Below are 13,738 nucleotides of genomic sequence, written 5' to 3' on the forward strand. Positions count from 1 at the left end.
GGGCTGCAGGCATGGCAGCCTGCCCCTTCCCATCCCCACAGGGCATCGTGGGTTTCCAGGACAGGCTACATACCTGCACCGGGGCCCTCCAGTGAGTAGGCCAATTCCGCATTGAAGCCCTCATCCTGGTCGGTGGCCATCATGGTGATGACTGAGGTCCCCACTGGCTCGTTCTCATACACGCTCGTGCTGAACTGGGTCTTGGAGAACTGTGGTCGGCAGTCATTGATGTCCAGCACCTGGATCACCACCTAGGGGAGAGGCTGAGGTCAAAGGTCAGGAGCATGCTGCCTCTGGGGACCCGGTCACACAGGAGGAAGCTGGGATGGAGAAGGGGGCTGAGAACCAAGGCACTGTTCCTAGTGTGTTGGAGTCTGACCTCAAGCAACTTATTTAACCCCTTGTGCCTTAGTTTCCTTAGCTGTACATTGGGGATACTAGTATCTTCTCTCGGGGTCCTTGTGAGGCTCCCGCATAGTTATGTGCACTAGATCCTCGGCACAGTGTCTGGTTTGAGAACGTACTCAGCAACTTCTGGTTCACAAGTTTATCTGTGTCGGGCCCTGAAGTGGGGAGCCCCTTGCCCCTTCTACTCTGTCCTTTTGTTACTCCCAACAGTGGCCCTATAAATCTGACTCTGGTCTTTGGACCTTAATGCTGGATTGCTGTGATTCTTCCACGCCCTAAGGCATGCTCTTGACTTGGACTTGTGTCTGACACCACCGACTGTGGCAGGTCCTGTGGACACGCCAGGCCGTAAGTCCTTTTATTCCTGGCTGGGGTGCCCTGCCTGACTGCATCCTTATCACAGCCCTTAACAGCAGCACTTTCTAGAACCCTTTCAGTGCACAAAGCACTTTCAAATCCCTATCTCCCTGACTCCTCACCACCACCCTAGGAGGCAGGCATCACCAATGGCTCCCCCTTTACAGCTTTGGCAATTGAGGCTCAGAGAGGTTAAATAACAAATGCAGTGTGCTCAGCTAGTGGGCTCTTAGTCTTCTGACTCCAAATCCTGGGCTTTTTACAACACAGCACATGCATATGTGAAGGGACAAAATTCAAATATCCCTGTCCCTGTGGGTGCCACCAGCTCTTTCACGCTACCTGCTAAAGAGAATTTGAGAATTCTGCCCAAGAGAATTTGTCTTTGCCCATTCAGCTTCTCCCCTTATCCCACCCTTCAGGAGAGTTTTTTTTTTTTTCCCCTCTGATTGATTAGGTTATTGTACAGGTGAATTGTAAGAATAAGTCCAAACAGACAGACTAGAAAAGGAAAAAAAAAAAAAAAAGAGGGGGTGGGAGGAGAAATAAAGAGAAAGCAAAATCTCAAGGCTGGCATGGAAATGGGGCTGTGAATCGAGCCCTCATTAATGTTCTTTAAGAGATATAAATAAAGATAATTACTTTATAATTATGTTTAGATGCTGGACTGTGTTTCTTTCAATATGACACTGTGGAGACACTGAGCCATGTGGAGCCCCAGGCTTTATTTGGGTTATACCCAGGTATGTTTAGCTGCCTTAGTAGGGGTTTGGCACAAGAGATTTCTCCCAGAGAGTCCCTGTCTTCTTGAGCCACAGTGATTGTAACCCACTCAGCTAACCTCTTGCCTCCTCCTTCCTGCCTATGTCTCTGAGGGGACTGGGTGGCTCTGCTCCGACTCTGCAGCAGTCATTCTCTAAAGGTTTTGCTTGCTGCCTCCAGAAACCCAATCCATAGTGTCCCTGGCCCAGGCCAGCGCCTCTCACCTGTACGGAGTTTTCTCGACGGTTGCTGGCTACATCACCAGGATTGTCTTTGGCCAAGGCAGTCAGGATATAGTGGTCCTTCTTCTCCCGGTCCAGCGAGGACAGCACATAAATGTCGCCCTAAAGGAGGAGGATGGCTTCAGGCCCTTCATTCATTCAACAGATATTTATTGAGCATTTCCTATGTGCCAGGCACTGTTCTAGGCTCTGGAGATACAGTGTGAACAGAGAGAAAACAACCCCTGCCTCCAGGGAACTTACATTCTAGAGGCTCTTCTTGTTCTCACTACCCTAATCCACCTGGAGATGGCATGACAGCCCAGGCTGGCACTCACTGCCAGGCCAGGGCCTAGCATACAGTAGGTGCTCCACAAATATTCCTTGTTCTTAGCAGCAGGCCAGGAGCCATGTCTGATTGCTTAGACCAAGCAGGAAGGATCAAACTCTGCAGAAAGGGCAGAGTGCAAGGGGATGTGGGCAGGGAGCCCAGTTCCAGCCCCAGCAACCTGGGAAGGTCCTGCCTGCCCAACCATGCCCAGGCCACAGGCCCCTCTCCCTGTACTGGAAACAGTAACTTTGAACGAACAAGCAGACGTTTGAAATCCTCACTCAGCTTTTCTCCTGAATTTCTACTTTCCTACAAGCCCGGAACTCACAGAAGCAAGGGGAGGAGGGATGCACCCTGTGGGCCTCTTCCCTACCCCAGCACTGACTATATGGCTATGCATACAGTAGGTGCTCAAACACTGTGGCTGCATTCTGCACAGCTTTCCATGCCTCTCCTTTGACAGTCTCAAAAAGCAGATTCGTGGACCTGAATCAAGTTCTTTAGTCTGGTGGGGACACTTAGAAATCTTTGTGCCTACAAAGGCCTAGTTCCAAAAGACTCTGGCCACTTCCTTCCATGTCTGCTGGGGTAGAAAGGCCTCAGTCTATGGATGTCTGGAGCTCTAAGAATAGCGTTTGCTGACTTGGCTAAAGAACCTCTGAGGCTGCAGATGTCCAGGTGGCAGGACCCAGAAACAGGGGGATGGCTGCAATGACCTTTGGTGGCTTTTCTATCTATGACCTGGACCCTTCCCACTCCCCCCAAGCCTAGGCCCTCTACCCGCCTTTACCGTGGTGGGGTTGAGGGCAAACTTGCCCTCTCCATCCACGAGGCTGTACTCGATGAGGGCAAAGTTGCCTGAGTCGGCGTCAGTAGCGGAGACCGTCAGGATGACTGTGCCCACAGGCACATCCTCAAAGACGGCTTCCTGGAGTTCAGTGAGCAGGGAGAGAGAAGGCCAAGGTCAGTTCTACAGCCTCTGCCCCTGCCCCTGTGCTAGGAGCTCAGTGACGCAGAAAGCCCAGGGGACCAAGCTGTTCATGGGATGGTTACTCCCAGAGGCCTTAGAGGCTGGCAGGATGGGAGTGGAACATGCTCAAAGGCCCCAATAAACAGGCACAGGTCCTGGACCGAGGTGTTGGCCTGGCCACCCACCTGGTAGGAGGGATGGTCAAAGATGGGGTTGTTGTCATTGATGTCCACAATCTCCAGGTAGACAGGGATCTCAGCTGCCCGGGGTGGGGACCCATTGTCTGAGGCCCTCACAGTAAAGTTGAGCCAGTGCACCTCTTCATAGTCCACTGTCCGGTTGGCAATGACCTTTCCTGAGACACAGAAGCACCCACTGCCATTTTAGCCACTCCTCACTCGTGGGCAGCTCTCCATAGTATAAAGAGAAGGACCTGGAGCTCTGAGGGGCAAGTGTGGTCCCTTTAAGAAGAAGAGTGGCTGGCAGCACTGTCCAGTGCGAGGCCAGAGGGCTGAGAGGGACTGGTGTCCAGTGGTTCTCCTTACTGGGGGTGGGCGGTGAAACGCCTACTCACAAACCAATGGGGTGAACCTCCTCTGCTCCATAAGTGATGCTACTAGTAGGAGCTTGGGTGACGGAGATGGTGGTGGAGTATGCCAGGTTTCCAGCAGACCTCAAGGGGGTTTCCATCCCCACCCAGGACTAGGCACACTGTCCTCTCCTCTAGTGTGGGCATCTGGGAGTGAGTGGGATATTGGCCATCTTGGATCTGGCCTAGCCCACTGAAGGGCCAGGTGGGGCCCAACAGGAGGGTGAGAAGCAGGATTTCCAACCTACCTGCGGAGGAGTCTTCCAGTTGGACATAGCCTGGGGGCACGAGGTCCAGCAGGGTGTAGGTGATCAGGCCATTGAGGCCCTTGTCGGGATCCACGGCGGCCACAGCGATGAGTGTGGTGCCTGGGGTGGCCCCCTCCAGGACCCGCTCTGTGTAGTAGGTGATCCCGAAGGGCTTGAACTGGGGTGTATTGTCGTTGACATCCAGGATGTTGACCGTCAGCTTGGCTGGGGTGAAGGCCGGGGGAAGGCAAGATGAGGGGGCTCCAGTATGGCTGGCTCAGGCGTTGCTAAGCCTCAGCCAAGCCAGGAGAGGACGGCACAACTCACAGCCCTCCTGGGACTCCCTGAAGCTTAAGCCATCACTCAGGCTGTGGCATGAGACCCCTCCCTCTGGTTCTGGTCACTCACTCTTCCATAAAAGGAAGGGGCCTGGTTCTACCAACTGGCTGAGTGACCTTGGTGAGCCCCTGGCCCTCACTGGGCCTCAGTTTCCTCACCTGTTCAATGAGGTAGGACTAGATGGTCATTAAGAACCTCCCCCATGACTCAGCCTCTGTTTCCCATCTAAGTCACCCCCTCTACATAGCCAGCCTTGGCCCTTTGCCCTTTTGAGCTTGGGACATGTAGGGGATGACTAAGTCTGCCCTTCCTTCCTGAAAACTTGGGCCTCTGGGTGGTGAAGATAAGTGGCCACTATCTGCCAGGCTGGCTCCCCACCCCAGCAGCCTCATGGCAGAGGCCACTTAAGGCCACCCCATCCCCACCCCCACCCTTGCTCAGCCTAGACAGAATCCATACCTCTAGCAGCCCCCCTGCCCATGCCTCAGGCTGCAGACAGGATGGCCTGTTCCCGCAGAGAGCAGCACTGTGCCCCTCTCTTCTCTACCATGAAGCCTGAGCAACCCGCCCCCTACTCCGTGCTGTGTCTGTGGCCTCAAGCCACCTTTCTTTGCTCTTCCCGTCCTCTGTGCCTGACCTTATGGCTTCCCATCAGATCACAAGGTTCCTGTCTCACATCCCAGCCAATACCCTCTTTACTCAGTATGACAACTTCATTCTGACCTAAGTCTCTGTTGACCCATCGTTTTCTCAATCCCCTTCCAGGCTCTACCAAGCCTCCTTCCTATCTCTAAGCCATGGGGTTCAGACCACACACAATTCTGGGGTTCTGGATTCCCTTACTACTGAGCACACATAACAGCTGGGACACATGGCCATCCTGAGCCTCACTGTAACTTGCCAGTCCTCCATGCCCCTAGCATTGCCCGACTCCTGGTACCCCTGCACCCGCACCTGTGTCCTGTTGCGCCCCCCCCAGGGGCCCAGCCAGTGCCTGCCTCTGGCCCACCCCCCTACCCTGATTTGCTCTGAGTAACCAATGGGAGATGCCTGCAGGGGAAACCTTACCATTTGGCACACTGACAGCATGCTCTGGTAGGTCGCTGGCATTGTCAATCACTGAGAGAGTGACTTCATAGGTGGCAACCAGCTCCCGGTTCAGGGGGGACTTCACCATTACAGAGCCTGTTGACAGACCAGGTGAGGTTCAACCCGAGGGGAACGACCTAAAAGCTGGGCCTCCCAGAGGGTGCTCCTGGCTACCCTCCCAATCCCCTTAGAGGACAATGGTCCCTAGTGGGCCCCAGGACTTGCTGGTCTCATCTTTGGCTCAGATGGTCTCACAGTCACCTGCAAGCTGGGGGCACATCATTGCCCCTTACTCAACGCTTACCAAGTGGGTGACCTTGGGCAAGTTATTTAACCTCCATTTCCTCATTTGTAACATAGGAATGATTACAGTATGTACCACATTAAATGAGGATTAGAAACATCAAATGAGTTTACATTTGTAAAGTGATTACAACAGCGCCTGGCACACAGTAAGCTCTGTGTAACTACTTGCTTAATAATTGCTTGTGCTCAGGGGAGATCAAGTACAAAAGAAGGTCATGGGTAGCTGAAAAGCCCTGGGTGGGGGAAGCCCCTGGAGCAGGCAGTGGAGGAATACGCCAGATACCGCCAGCCTACCCCTTGGTCTTGGTTAAGTGGAGAGTGACACAGGAAAGGTGTATCGGGTTTTGTTTTTGTACCAGCAAGGAGCTGTTTCCTTCTCTCCTATATGCTGCCTCCTAGAGTCCCAGCCTACCCCCCAGAAGCAGAGAGGGGCCTTCCAGAAGCTTGGGGCTTGGAGTGGACACACCTAGTTTGGTTGATCCCAGGGCTGGCTCTGCTAGGACCTCTCTTCCTGCCTGTTGGAGAGCCTGGAAGCTCCTTGCAGTGGCCCCATCCTAGAATGAAACCTCCTCTTTCCCTTTCCAGCTCCCTTTCAGGCACCGGGGCCTCTGGGATTCCCCCTCGGCAGAGCCCCCTCCTGGGCTTCTGTCCTCCGCGGGTCCCCAGCCACGGGGTGGTCACTTACCCTGGGCCGCTGCCTCCTCCTCCTCTTCCTACTCTCGCTCCCTGTCCCCCAGGCTGGGGAGCGAGGATGGGGAGAGGGCAGCTGCATTCAGTCTGCAAAGGCTTGGCCACGGCCTGGCCCGGGCCCCACAGGACAGATGGGGTGGCGGGGGTGTGGTGGGCATGGAGGAAGGGAATGGGGTGAAGCAGACAGGAGATGAGGTGGGAAGTGACAGAGAAACAGAGTTCAAACCTGCAGGCCTGCCAGCCGTGAGGAAGAGAGAAGAGGGTTAACATCAGTTAGTTCAGGGTGCAGTGGGGATGGAGCAGGGCAGGGCTTGGGAAGGTGGGGGCTCAGAGCTGACCAGGGTAGGAGTACGGGAGGGAGAGGGGAGAGCCAGGAGGTGGTGGATGGGGGGAAGCAGAGGGGGAAGGCAGCCAGGGGAGCAAGTGGGGGCCCAGTCAGAGCAGAGAAAACAGGAGGCTGAGGCTCTGGCAAGAAGAAAAGGGAGGGAAGGTGAGCAAGGGAGGTGGGGAGAGAGTGAGAAAGAGGGGGCAGAGAAGACACTGGAAAGAAAAATAGAGAGAAGTCAGTTGGAGGGAGGGAAAAGAGGAAAGTGGAAGAGGCATCAGTATAGCATAAAGTTCTAAGGGCGTGGAGCAGCTCTCCAAGGTCCTGAACAACCAATGCAGCCTAGGAATGTTTCTAACCTGGGACATGGTTGATTCTATCTACTCCTAGTACTCATAGCTTTTCTTTCCTAATTTTTCCTTTGGGCCTCAGGCACAGATTGAGTTAATCATACTCTTTGGTTCACTGCACACTTTGATCATTGGTGCTTCTCTTGTTTTATGTATGTACTTATTCCCTTTCATACACCTCTCCTCTTCCCTTCTCCCCTCTTAAAAACCATTGCATTAAAAACCATCCTAATGTATTGAAGTGTATTTTTTATTTGAAAGTGTTCCTACAAATTGTGTATGGTTTTGTGTGTGTATATTTTACATTTATGCAAATGGTATTGTGGTATGTCTCGCATCCTATTTTTCATGAAGTCCTCACCATCTAAGATCACTCACATTGCTCTGTGTACATTTAATCTATTGTTTCTAACTGCTGCCTGGTACTCCATGGTGTGCACCCACCACATTTTACTCTTCAATATCCTAGGATGGGCACCTGGGTGGCCCCCAATTTACCACCACCAATAATACTGCAGTGAACATCTTTGTAAAGTCCCATTATTGACCTGAGAATTTCTTTGGGAACCAGGAGCATAATTGCTGGGTCATACAGCATGAGTGCACTTTGTGCTAGACTGCTGTCCAGATGGTGGAGTCAGTCATGTACGAGGATACCAATGTCCCCACATTGTTACCAATACTCAACATTGTCCAGCAATCTAATGTCTGCTAATTACATAAGGAAAACTGACATTTCATTGCTGTTTTACTATGCATTTCTCTGATTACCAATAATTTTAAGCACTTTGTCATAGCCATGTTAGTTTTCCTGTCACTCCTAGGCCTCCCAAGAAGTACTCCTATAAGGTCCCATGTCCCCTCCCTAATTCCCCAGAGGAGCAAAAACATTGATGGTAAAAGATAAAACCATCACAATTTCATGAAATCAGTTGTATACGTTGTGAAAGATAAGTCACCGTTCTCTGTTTCATGACAGTGTAAGAAAGTCATTAAGGGTACAAATATGACTTACAGATGATTTAAATGGCAAGTTTGCATATGAAAAAAGGATTCAATCATTTAGTTGTTAAAGAAATGCATAATAAAACCAGGTACCATTTTCCCATAAAATTACAAACATGAAAAATGTATAATACTTAACGCTCACAATAATGGGCACTCTCATACAACACTGGTGGATGGAGAGAATCAGCGAGGAGAGAAGGAGCTGGTCAAGGGAGGAGAAAGAAGAGAAAGCAGAGAGGGAAGGAGCAAGGGGAGAGGGGCAAAGAGAGGAAGGCTATGGTGTCAATAGTGAAGAGAAGAGAGGAGAAAGAGGAGCAGTCAAGCAAAAGAGAGAAGCAGAGAAAGAAAGAGTAAGAAAGAAAGCAGAGAGCAAGGGGACTGGGACAGGGAGTCAGGAGTGAGGGGTAGGAGGGAGCCAGCCCTTGTACCTGTGTTGATATTCACGGCAAAGGCGTCCTCCTGGTCAGGCACCAGGCGGTCAGTGTCGTCCTTGGCCACAATGCCGATGATGTGGTACTCTAACTTTGGGTTGAGGTCACGGTCGATGGCGGTGATGTTGGCAATGACAGTGCCTGGCTCAGCCGACTCCAGCACGCTCACCGTCTGGATGGGGTTGAGGAACTCGGGGCGGGAGTCATTGATGTCGTTGATGAGGATGGTGATGATGGCCGTGCCCGAGAGAGGGACCGTGCCCCTGTCGGTGGCCACCACTGTCAGCCTGTAGGATTCCTGCTCCTCCCTGTCAATGGTGACATTGCTGACACGGATGACCCCGGTGACTGGGTGGATAAGGAAGCGGTCCTGAGCCCCTGCTTCTATTCGGTAGACCAGTTCCCCATTGAGGCCACTGTCCTCATCCGTGGCTGTGACTTGAAGGACTGAGAATCCTGTGGGGGTGGGAATGGGGAGGAGCTGAGCAGGCCACACTGACCTCCTCCCAGAGTGCCCCTGGAGCTCTTTCACCAAATGCATTCTCTTCAGGGTCACTTAAAACACGAGGTATAAAAATTACACAAGACTGGTCCTAGCAACAAATTCCCAGAGCATCCAGGATCTGAAAGTATCCTTTAGAAATCCTAAGCCTTAAAAAGATAGATGATTCAAGATAAAAACAATAATAAACCACAAAATGATTGTCAAAGTTTAACAAACCCTTAATTTCCCCATGATGACTGACTACTTTGATGTTTATTGAAATCTCAGTTATCATCAACTTCTTTCAAACATTATTTTTCAGTCCTCCAACTTTGCTGGTGCCCCAAGAAAGTGCTCAGCCTGCTGACTGGGTGATTCACATTTACCTCTTTGCAGAGAAGCAATTATTTATGCCACTGTTATTTTCCTGTCTGAACCTGTCTTCTGGAACCATTATAATGTCAGAATGCAAAAGGACCTCAGAGATCATCTGGTCTAACTCTTCAATAAAGACAAACAAAACAAAACAAAAAACAAAAGTAATAATCAAATAATCAGTATTATTTTATAATATTAGAAATATAGATTTATATATTTGTTATATGTTTTTGTATCTATATAGTACCCATTTTATATGATTTATACAATTGATTGGTAATTAATAATAAAAGTAGTACATGTTCATTATAAAAAACCTGGGTATATAATAAAATGAAAGGATGAAAACAAAAATCATGTGTAATCCCATATTCTGGAAATAATCATTGCCATACTTCCTTCTGTTTTTTCTGTACATATGTTTTTATACAAAAATTAGGATCATACGTGGATGTACACCTTTGTAACTTACTTTTCTGAATTATATTATAAATTTAAACACTCTTTGGAATACATTTTAATGGCTAAGTAATATTCCATTATAAGAATGGACTATATTAAACACGTCTGTTGTTGGACAGGAAACCCTGGTGGTGTAGTGGTTGAGAGCTATGGCTGCTAACCAAAAGGTCAGCAGTTAAAATCCACCAGGCCTTCCTTGGAAAACCTATGGGGCAATTCTAGTCTGTCCTATACTGTCGCTATGACTTGGAATTGACTCGATGGCAACGGGTTTGGTTGTTGGATATTTAATTTCTATCTTATTTTTCACTATTGTATATACTGATTAATTAACATATTTGTACAGAAATTTTGTGTGCGTCTTTGCATATCGTTTTTAGCTGCTATCAGAACTCATGGTGACCCCATGCACAAGATGGGACAGTTGTGACCCACAGGGTTTTCTTTCTTTAAATAATTTATTTTATTTTGTTGTTGAGAATATACACAGCAAAAACATACACCAATTCAAGTTTCTACACATACATTTCAGCGACACTGATCATACTCTTTGAGTTGTACAACCACAACCCTCCCATTCTGAGTTGTTTCTCCCCCATTCACATAAACTCAGTGCCTCCTAAGGTTCCTATCTAATCTTTTGAGTTGCTGTTGTCAGTTTGATCCCACACAGACAGGTCTGAAAACAGCATAATGCTCAAGGCAGACACCTATAGAGTTTTCATTGGCTGATTTTCAAAAGTAGATTGCCAGGCTTTTCTTCCTAGTCTGTCTTAGCCTGGAAGCTCCTCTGAAACTTGCTCAGCATTATAGCAACACAGAAGCCTCCAGTGACAGGTGGGTGATGGCAGCGCTAGGGTGCGCTGGCCGGGAATCAAATCCGGGTCTCCTGCATGGAAGGTAAGAATTCTACCACTGGACCACCACTGGCCCTCTTCTAGTATTACTTTGGGACAAATCCGGAGAAGTGGAATTGCTAAGTAAAAGTTCATGATATGTAAGCCCAGAATGTCTTTTACAAAGATCGCATCAAGCTACATTTACTGGTGGTGCACAAGAGGCTCCTTCTTACCACAGCTGTGCTAGCATTAATTTTTTATACATTTGTCATGTTTGCAAGTTTATGGGAAAATGGTATTTTATTTTATATTCTTTGATTATTAGTGAGACTGAACACTTTTTATACTCTTTTTTTTTTTGCAAGATAGACCAATGGATTTTAATGTAACAGAATACAAAATATGTATTGACATGTCTTCAAATTCCTCACTGCAACTAAATTTTAAGAGACAATCACATGAAATTTTGGCATAATATCTAAGAAAAATATTCACAGTTATCAGAAGGAGCTACACACTTTTTATACTCTTAATGGTTGGTTGTATCTTCTGCAGATTGTCTCTTCTTGTCTTTTGCCCAATTGTGATAACCTGTGATAAATTTTTTTCTTAGTTTGTTGTTTGCCTTTATTATTGATTATAATTGTTTGATGTAAAGAAGTTTAAATTTGTATGCAGTGAAATTTAACATTTTTCCCTTATGAGTTCTTCTGTTTCTTTTATGCTTGGAACATTCTTATCCAGAAATCAGATAAGTACTCACCTAAACTTTCTTCTTTTATTTTTCAGTGTTTTCTACTCTTTTCTATTTTCTGTATAATGTAACTGAGTTTTACAGCAGCTGATAAGGGGTGAGAATCTATACTAATAGATTTGCTGCACACTAAATAACAGGTTTTTCCCATTAGTTTCATTGTTTCTTTTATCATAGAATATTAAAACCCAAACCTAAACCTGCAAAAAACCACTGCCATCAAGTCAATTCCGACTCATAGCAACCCTATAGGACAGAGTAGAACTGTCCCATAGCGTTTCCAAGGCTATAAACCTTTATGGAAGCAGACTGCCACATCATTTTCCCACAGAGTGGCTGGTGGGTTCAAATCACTGAACCTTTTGGTTAGCAGCTGAGTGCTTTAACCACTGTGCCTCCAGGGCTCCTCACATAACAGTACATTCTTTAATTTACCAGCATCTGTTACTGTGCTACGTCACCCCATAGTCTTGTACTCATATCACATGGTTTTAAATATTGTAGCTTTGTATTATGTTTTTTTCCCCAATATACGTATATTTATTTATTCTATATGTAGTATTATACATACAAAGGTAAATCAGGAACCAAACCAAAAGACTCATTGCAGTCGAGTTGATTCTGACTCATAGCGACCATATAGGACAGAGTAGAACTGCCCCATAGGGTTTCCAAGGAGCAGCTGGTGAATTCCAACTGCCTACCTTTTCATTAGCAGCTGAGCTCCAAATTAGGAAGGGATGAGATTAAAAATAAATATAAGTAGAAGTCTTATATTGTCTTTCTATACCCCTGGGGTGATTGCAATGTACTCTGGACCCAGTGCTCTAAACAATGATAAGAACGACAGCAACAATAACAGACATTATTTTTGATTGCCTACTATGTGTTAGGGCGGCTGGGTGGAGCAAACGTGCTTACTTGACTACTAGCCGAAAGGCTGATGGTTTGAACCAACCCAGTGGTGCCTCAGAAGACAGGCCTGGCAATCTGCTTCTGAAAGGTCACAGCCTTGAAAACTCTGTGGAGCAGTTCTGCTCTGCACACAGGGGGTCACATGGGTCAGAATCAACTTGATGGCAACTAACAACAACTGTGTGTTATGCCCAGCACTAGGCACTTCGCTCATATTATTTCCTCGATGCTCACAATCAAAATAAATGCTCACAGTTGTCTTGTAAGGTTGTTTTATTTTCTCCTGTCTCTCAAGGTCGTGCCTGGAGAGAGGAAGTCTGTCTGACTCCCCACCTCCTGTTTGCTTGGCCATGGGGTCATCTCTTCACAGGGTCCTCCTCGAGATGAGAGCAGGGTGGAAAGTGGTATCCATGCTCAGCTCCCCCACTGAAGCAGATGCACTTGGGGCTCCCTAAACCTTTTCTGGCCCCTGCCAGCGCTCTGTTTCCAGCCCTGTCTGAATCAGAACCTGAGGGAGGGAGGTTGATTGATGTCTACCCTCCATCCCAACCCAGGCGGGCTCCAGGGGGAGGCCTAACAGTGCTGAGCAAAAACACAGGCGACAAAGCACCTCCCTAGCTGAGGCTGCTGCAATTATTTCTATCTGCAAGAGAAATCAGTGCATTGCAGTGAAGCCAGGCCATCTAGATTGGAAACCCACCTCTATCACTTGACTAGCTTTATGGTCTTGAGCCATAAACTTCTCTGTGCTTCTGCTTCCTCGCCTCTAAAAAAGGCACAATAAAGAACGCATCTTGCAGCCATGGTGGGGGATCATATTAGTCAATATATGTCAAGTGCTTGGAGGAGTTCCTGCTGAGTAGTAAGTGCACACAGTGCATTCATTATCATTATTATTATTGGGGTCAAGTCACAATCTTTGGGTACTTTGCCAGCTACCTACTTTATTTGTTTATTTTTTCCCATACAAAAATTTATACATACATTGTTATGTGACTCTAATTGCTCTCCCCATACTGTGACAGCACACTCCTCCTTTCCACCCCTGATTCCCCATGTCCATTCAACCAGCTCCTAACCCTCTCTGCCTTCCCATTTCACCTCCGGACAGAAGCTGCCTGTTTTGTCTCTTGTATCTACTTGAGCCTAGAGGCACACTCCCCACGAGTATCACTTTATGTCCCACAGTCCAGTCCAATCCCTGTCTGAAGAGTTGGCCGCGGAATTTGTTTTAGTTTTGGGCTGATAGAGAATCCAGGGGCCATGCTTTCCAGGGTTCCTCAAGTCTCAGTCAGACCATTAAGTCTGGTCTTCTTACTAGAATTTGAGTTCTGCATCCCCCCTTTCTCCTGCTCCATCCAGGACTCTCTGTTGTGTTCCCTGTCAGGGCGGTCATTGGTGGTAGCCGGGCACCATCTAGTTCTTTTGGTCTCAGACTGACGAAGTCTCTGGTTTATGTGGCCCTTTCTGTCTCTTGGGCTA

The 13,738-nt window shown here is 48.0% G+C and overlaps 1 protein-coding gene across 1 annotated transcript in view; it reads right to left on the bottom strand.

Annotated features, from left to right (window-relative positions):
- Positions 1-65: 65 nt before the first annotated feature.
- LOC111821796 (cadherin-23-like) overlaps positions 66-13,738 on the bottom strand; it is a 24,252-nt gene continuing 10,579 nt past the window's right edge. The window contains exons 7-13 of the mRNA XM_023737724.1: positions 8,422-8,880; positions 5,294-5,410; positions 3,887-4,111; positions 3,235-3,404; positions 2,870-3,007; positions 1,665-1,871; positions 66-251 (exon numbers count right to left, since the gene is read on the bottom strand). Coding sequence (XP_023593492.1) covers positions 66-251; positions 1,665-1,871; positions 2,870-3,007; positions 3,235-3,404; positions 3,887-4,111; positions 5,294-5,410; positions 8,422-8,880 — 1,502 coding nt within the window. The remainder of the gene's footprint in view (positions 252-1,664; positions 1,872-2,869; positions 3,008-3,234; positions 3,405-3,886; positions 4,112-5,293; positions 5,411-8,421; positions 8,881-13,738) is intronic.

The sequence above is a fragment of the Trichechus manatus genome, unplaced genomic scaffold, assembly GCF_000243295.1.
Source record: "Trichechus manatus latirostris isolate Lorelei unplaced genomic scaffold, TriManLat1.0 scaffold00106, whole genome shotgun sequence".
NCBI lineage: Eukaryota > Metazoa > Chordata > Mammalia > Sirenia > Trichechidae > Trichechus > Trichechus manatus.